The following is a 7,615-nucleotide window of genomic DNA, read 5'->3' as shown; positions in this document are numbered from 1 at the left end:
ATGGCTTCTACAATTTGGAAATAAATAGCCCTCTTAGCAAGTCTTTGATAATGACTGTCTATAATCTAAATTATTTAAATTTGTATGAACCAGAAGTGGTATTTTTGGCTCTGTATTGTTATTGCAACTCCAGGGGATACGCAAGAGTCCAGAATACTCTTCTACCTTATATGAACTATACTGGAAGTGTATCACTGAAGATCGACTCCAGCCATTAGAAATCAGTCACATCTATCAGCTTCACTTATGCAACATAAAAGTCCTATTCACAGGGGAAAAGGAAAAAGAAAAAGAAAAAGAAAAAGAAAGCATAACAAACAACTTTGCATGATTGTGTCTTTCCCCTTCTCACCGGGAAGAGGATGCTTTCTCACTTTGGTCTGCAGAAGCCAGCAGAGTCAAGTATTCATTTATAGCTTCACCTTCTTTGGTAACTTCCATGTCATAGTCTGCAAATGCATCCCCGTTTCGTAGATCCTCAGCAAGTTCATCCTCCATCTCCAGGTCCCGCTCTTCCCCTTTCTTGGCACTTGATGAACCTCCGGCATCACCCACTTCACTCCAACTGCCAAGGCTGGCCTCATCAGGCATTGAACCCGAAGGAATTACATTGCTGTCATCTGGAGCCGTGGGATTTGCCTTTGCTGTTCCTAGTAGAGCATTCAATGCTTGTTCTTTAGTGCCAAAGGCCTGAACAGCTGTAACAACTGCAGATACAAGCAAAATATTAGTCCAGCCCCAGATTTAGCTCTGAACCTGATTGTGCCGCTTTACATTTTATGAAGGAAAATCAGAAAGGATCTTATCCCTTAGGGCTCCCATGTTATGCTAAATTCTTTTAATAGTGCAAAACAGCTGGAGATACCAATATTGTAAACTTCAACTCAATTTAATGGACAGACACACTAGCATACAATAAGGGTTAAACTAACAAAAGATAAAAAAATTATAGTACAAAGAGAAATTTCTGAGTATAGTATAGTCATTTTTGCTCTCAGAGTACAGGTAGGTCAGCATCTTCTTAAGAGTAGAGGTACAAATGAAAGGAAAAACTATGGCATAGGGAATAACAGCCCTAAAAGAAATATCTTAACATGTCACAATGTAATAAATACCTTCTGATCTTTCAAAGCCCATTGAAATAAGCTCTTCAATTGCAGCCTCATTTGCTTGGCGTTGTCTTTTTCTTTTCCTTGATTCAATATCAAGCTGCAAGTTTATCAAAGTTGGTATGATAGAACTGAAGAAATCTGCAGCCAAAATTATTTCATGGAAGAAAGCAAACGGAAGACCTGTATGGCAGAATTAGTTTCTGGGTTTGTCAAGTCATCCAAAGCCTTCTGAGTGTCATTCTCATTTCTTCGAAGAGCTTCAGCAGCAAGCTCCTTCTCAAACCTGTTAAGTTTCATTTCTATATATTTTAACACCCTCAAAATTAAAGAAAATAAAAAAAATTTCTTTGAGATTCTCATAATCCGTAAATCAATAATTGCATCCAAATTCAAAATCTGAGGGTCAACCAACCACAAGGATAACAATCTCCACCGAACAATCTCAATGAATAAATGATACAAAGCAGTGAATCATATATGGAGATTCTGACAGTGGCAACTCCAAGTTCCCTTTCATCAGAGCCTTCCCCCTCACTACATTCAAGTTCTTAACTTTTTATTCTTTATTTTTAATCAGAAGCAAACATTCAAGTTCTTCATCAACAGGCAAAAACCCATTTTTTGATCACTAAATTGGTGAAACTGCTTACCCAATGGAGACCAACATATGTAAGCTCTGGAGATCAACAGCTTTCCTGAGGGGTGTCATTCCATACCTTTTTTGCTCCCTGCAGATTGTAGGGCTCTATAACAGAACTGATAGGGAATATACACCAAAGAGAACACAAGGAAAATTTAAATAACTGAGACGCACATGATTTCATTCCTTCGCTGAATATCTTCCTCACGTTTCTTCTCTTTCTTTGCTTTCTCCTCGACAAGGAAATCAATAGCAAGATCAATCTGTTGATTGCTCATTCTTAGAGCCCTCTTTGCATTACGTTCTTTGTAGCCCATGCTCATAAGCAATGATAAGGCTTCATCTGGCACCTGGAGCTGAATTGTACAATAGAAGATTTCACTTGAAGTAGAAAATGGAGAATTAGAAAACCATGCACTGCTTAGATGATTATTCAAAGAACAAAAAGGGAAAATTCTTTAATGTAATTAGTGAAAGAAAGAAAAGGAGTGCAAGTTGGCAGCACTAGATAGATTCAAGAAGAAATCTAGAATAACCAGAAAATAATTTGGTAACAACTCTGAAAGTAGGAAATATCAATTCAGATTCATAATTGTATTTATTATTTTACCACCCCTTGAGTACTAAAAAAAATGTCCAAGTTTTTGAAAAAGATGCAAATTATTAGTGAATTATAAATAATAGATATAGCCAAAATCCAACAAATTATTTGGGACCTTTTAAAGGTCTAAGCCTTCTCTCAGACAGGAATTCAGATGACAACTCAGCAATTTTTTTTCATGCAAATCAAGGGAATTCTGCAACAAGATTTTAACAAAAGGTAACAATACACTACTTTTAATGCAGCCCAGTATGACCTCTATCACAAAATAACCTGTTAAGATATGATCTAGGAACTAGGCACTATGATAAAAAATACAACCCAGCCCATCAAGAGCATGCTCAGGTGATTATGATGGTTTTTTCAGATAAATTGTTAGTCTTCAAAAATTCTGGATGGAAGCTATAGACTAGCCGTCCTTCATGACACAAAACCCATGTGTTTGAACTCCAAGATGCAAAGTCATAATAACTGTTCTGTATTTGATAGGTTTAGCCTAACCTGTTTCATGCAATATTTCTCATTACAAAGACGTACTGATCAATCAAAGCAAGACAGACTAACCTGGAAGTATTTAGCTTGTGCAGAGGTCAACACCTTCTTTGATTTTTCAAACTGACCACTGTGGAACGACACTACTCCTTCCAACAGTTCAAGTCTCAAATGTCTATTAACAGGCATTAAAAATGAATTAGCTTCAAATACCAGACAAAAATCCTTCAACTTTTGGCTAGGAAGACATGCATAGATACAAGGGACAACAAAGAATACTCACAACGCAAGCTCTGGGTAACGACCATTTTGAAGGACCCTGACACGGGAAGCATCCTTCCCGTGAGAACGTTCAATTCCTTCTCTAGCTTTTGCAAGTCGTATTCCTGCTTCTGAAAGCCATCTGATATCTCTCAGCATGAAATAGCACCACACCATGTCTATTTGTAGTATTGGGACATTGTCAACCAGCTGAAAGCCAAGAATACATGACCAAGAAGCATGATATATAATAACATAAAGCACCATTTTTAAGAAATATAGCAGAAGCTCAACAAGCTGAAATTGTTAATGTTATGTCAACACAACATATGACAACATTATGTCATGATCTCAAGGTGGAACAGTTAAGTATAACCTTTTGTTTTTCTTGAGTCCTATAAAATGGTAGCTTTGACCTGCCATGGTCACAAGTGACTGAAACCAAATTCATGTTTACAGGATCAGCGTGGTAAAACAGCTTCCCTTCTATGACATAAACTAAAGAGAAATTCCAGCTATTTCAATGAAATGGTAATGGAAACCCACTGGGCCAAGACATTGGCTCAAAGAATTAACCTTTAGTAAAGTAAATCTAATAGTTGGAGCCTTTTGAATTTAAACTCCTTTAGAAAAAGAATGGTTCACTCACCTCAATGACCTTGGGGTTGCATAGAGAGAAAGCCTCCTACAAGACAAAAATTGAGCCTACATTGATTAATCACCTTGCTTGGTAAAGGAAAAAAAGTTTGGTAACTTAAAACTACTATTCCCTGATAAAGAACGTTCCAAAATGGCTAGTAAACAAGGCATTGGCTCAGTAAGAGCTTGAAGGAGGAAAAAAACAAAAGGAATACTCATGAAGAAGCAAAGCACAGATATTGAAGCCATTAATTGTTAGTACAACATCGCAAGAAGAAGTTCACACTAAAGCAATAATGTAAAATTTTCATTAAACGTATAAAAGCTTCTTATACAAGTGTTCTTTGAAAATCAACATTTTTCTGGCCTTTGCATTAGGCTTTTTTTTAAGTTACCCGAAGAAGTACAAAAGCCCTTATTGAGCTTACAAAAGAGTGTTTGGCTTCTCAAAAGCCAATTAAACCTGAGCCAAAGAAGAAGAAGAATTGATGATCTGATTTAGAAACAGAAGAAAAAGGAAAATCCTGAAGAGGAAAGCTGATGCTTAGGGCCATGGGTTGTCCCTTTGAGTCGTCAATTTGGAGTTTTTCTTCAAATCAGCATTTGATTTTCCTTCTTCCAGAATAGATCCAACTATTAGAGAACTATGGGGGAAAGCTCAATTTTGGGATCTCCCTCTTCTTCATATAAGCAGAAGAAAGAGGTTACCACTTCTTCATGGTTCTTTCAAATAATAAAGTAATAAAGCAAACAGTTGAATTTGATAGATCCATGGTGAAGCCACCTGAGGACAGAGTGGTCCACATATAAGAGCAACCCCTAGGAAAGCCCTTATAGATGGTGAAAAGCCTGGATGTTGAAACCCAAATTTCAAAATCACAGTGGAAAATTAGATTGATCCTAATACCCTTGTTACAACACAAGAAAAAACCGTTTCTATCATTAGACTTATCCTGTAAACCATTAATCCATAATTGTCAGTAGCACCAAATGCATCAGTGACAGTGACTGACCTCTCCCATGGAAAGAACTTCTAATGCATCTTTGTAATTTTCCTTTTTAATCATTTGTTTAGCATTTGCATGAAGCATCAGGCCCATCATCACTGCCCTGTCAAATGAAGGTTCAAATTTCACTTTTCAGTTAAGAATGGAGCAGTAAACTTTAAAATCCCTCACTAAAGGATTTAAGTGCTTACCTCCAGCTGCAATTCAAAAAATTAACAAGCAAATTCTACAATATCATACCTCTGATCAGTCTCAGATCCCAAATGCACTTTCTGCCCACTCTGATCTTCAAGTTCTATATTAAAATCCTCTACCGGTAGTGAACCAGCTGCATGTCTCTTGGACAGGGCAATGGCAGCTGCCCTATAAATTTGATAGTGATACCAAAAAGTTAAAAGGGAAACAAGCCAGGAGATCTGCTTAAGCAGACAACTATGTATAAAGCACATCAGATTATCTTTTCCTTCTGAATTTTAAGATCATATGATAATAGGACAAGAAAAGTGGAAAAGTGGAAAACTGAGATTCTTGCACCAATATAGATCATATGCCATGGGTCAGGTTTAACATGCTCAAATGATTGAATGATCAGATGTCAACCTTCATTCTTGCTGTTTGTTATGTATCAAAAGATGCTCCGCTTAAGTCCATATTTACTAGCCAAATATTTAACCATCTCCCTTTTTTCACAATATTCAGTCACTTTCTATTTCCCAAAACCTAAGAAGGAAGCAATGATTCATTAATATAAGATTGAATTAGCTTCAAATTGAAAGCACTGTTGTGGATGCCTGCCTATCCATCATGCTTTATCTAGTGGAAGTTTTGAAATGATTAACAAATCATTAAGACAAGTTTCATAATTTGACAGGTACAAGAAACATCTTACATTTTAAAAAATGCCAAACGGGAGTATCACAGCTTATTGTTACATAGGTTTGATATGATATTGCCATAAACTGATATGATCAGTCCCTTAAGCTTTTCAAAATGACAATAAGTACAGCCATGAGACAATTGATTGTCCCTATGGGCCAATCAATTTGTCCTCTAGCAGTTTTTAAATTGCCATTTTTGCACACTTTTCCAACTTGATCAGCTTCACTTGTCTAACACTCATATTGGCAAAATGCATTAACAAACCAGACCTGTCATACTATGCTGAACTTTCTGTGATCATTCACTGAACAGAACCTCAAATGACCCTTATATCTCACACATATAAGTCCTTGAGAGCACGTAACTCATCTGGACCCAAGTTGGACAGCAAACTAATCACCAACACAATCTTCACTAAATAATATATGAGCATACAATGTCACACATCTAATTTCATGAAATTTCAATTCACCTCACCACTAAGGCCCTGATTTTCATCTCTAACTCAAATACAAACCTAATGCCAATAAATGGAAAAAGAAGCCATAAACCATAAGTTGTTTGCTTACTCAGTTCAACACAAACCACATAATTGCTTATCAAAAGCCAGAAATTCAACAAAATCCATAATAAGAGAGAGACTGCAGTTGGTTTTCCAGATAAATTCCCAACACCAATCTCCAATTCAAAGACGATCCAAACAAACCCATATACTATAATTCATTCAGATTATTCAATCAAAGACGCCAATACTTGAGAATCAACCAACTCCGCCCCCAAAAACATAAAAAGAAAGAGAAAGAGAAAGAGAAACCACAATTGAGTTTCCCGCGAAATTCCCGATTCCAATCTCAGGCTCAAAAACACAACCACACAAGAAAGTTTGGTTAGAAAATACAAATCACACTCTAAAAAAAAACCCACAAATTTTATCAAAACAAGAGTAAAAAAGCGAAAAGAAAGAAAGAAAGAAATAAGAAAGGAAAAAAAGAAACGAAGACTGAAGGTTTACTTGACCCGAGCAAGTCTAGTCGAGCGTTCCTCCTCAGCCATGAATTCTTCTTTGAGAGACTTTCCCTGATCAGAACAAACCCGAGTGGCCAAAACCTTGCCATTGTTCTTAATTCCCAATTCAATCAATTTCAGATTCTCATCTTTCAAAAGCTTCCCGGACCAAATCAAGTTAATCGATTCCGGCCCACAGCTGGCCCGCTTTGCCACCTCCTCTCTCAACATGGACACAGTCCAAACCTGGAGTTCCAGTTCCAACACCCCCGACCATGCTCCTGCAATCTTCAGTTTCTCCATGAACGTGATCTTTGAGAGACAACACAGAAAGAGAGTGTGCGTTCGTGGGTTGGGTCCAGAATGCGATGTATATGTACATATATATGTGTGTATCTATATATGAAACCGATGGCCTTGGTGGGTCAGAAAAAGATACGAGGAACTTTTCTTGGCGATGAAGTTTTGGCCGTCAATGGATCAGAAGCTGCCATATGTATATATATATATACATACTTTGTTCTTCCTTTTATTTTGGTCCTCTGTGGAACCATAAATGTCTTGTAATGCCCCCCAGTACATACTTGGGCTTTTGGATTTTCACTAGAAACAACTCCTTATTAAAAATTGTACACTATTATAATTATTTTTTTTCTTTATTTTCTTTTTCTAATATTTAAAAAATAAATAAAAAATCAGAAATCAAAGTAGCCTAATTTATTGAAGGAGTGTTAGTTAAGTCCTATTTTGAAAAAAGTCTTGGTTGAGTTCAGTTGACTCTACTTGAATAGAATCCTAATCTTATCTGAATTTAAAATCATGATTTCTCTAAAAGGACTATATCCAATTCTTGAATGCAAGTAGAACGGTTCTAGTGCTGGCCCCGAACTTGGAATTTCCAAGTTGTTAACAAATAGCTGATTCTTAAGTCTATGATTGTTACCTAATTAACGGTTCGCTAATTTCTAATCCCATAATT

The 7,615-nt window shown here is 36.6% G+C and overlaps 1 protein-coding gene across 1 annotated transcript; it reads right to left on the bottom strand.

Annotated features, from left to right (window-relative positions):
- Position 1: 1 nt before the first annotated feature.
- On the bottom strand, positions 2-7,117 carry LOC117925430 (NEDD8 ultimate buster 1). The gene is made up of 11 exons (XM_034844435.1): positions 6,644-7,117; positions 4,993-5,115; positions 4,759-4,855; positions 3,756-3,791; positions 3,129-3,316; positions 2,918-3,020; positions 1,927-2,108; positions 1,763-1,840; positions 1,293-1,395; positions 1,116-1,209; positions 2-707 (listed from the first exon to the last, which is right to left on the bottom strand). The coding sequence occupies exons 1-11, from the start codon at positions 6,937-6,939 to the stop codon at positions 349-351; spliced, it is 1,659 nt and encodes a 552-aa protein (XP_034700326.1). The 5' UTR covers positions 6,940-7,117; the 3' UTR covers positions 2-348.
- Positions 7,118-7,615: the final 498 nt, after the last annotated feature.

This window comes from Vitis riparia, chromosome 11 (assembly GCF_004353265.1).
Source record: "Vitis riparia cultivar Riparia Gloire de Montpellier isolate 1030 chromosome 11, EGFV_Vit.rip_1.0, whole genome shotgun sequence".
NCBI lineage: Eukaryota > Viridiplantae > Streptophyta > Magnoliopsida > Vitales > Vitaceae > Vitis > Vitis riparia.
The sequence above is the reverse complement of the archived record's forward strand: the minus strand, read 5'-3'. Positions and strand labels throughout refer to the sequence as shown.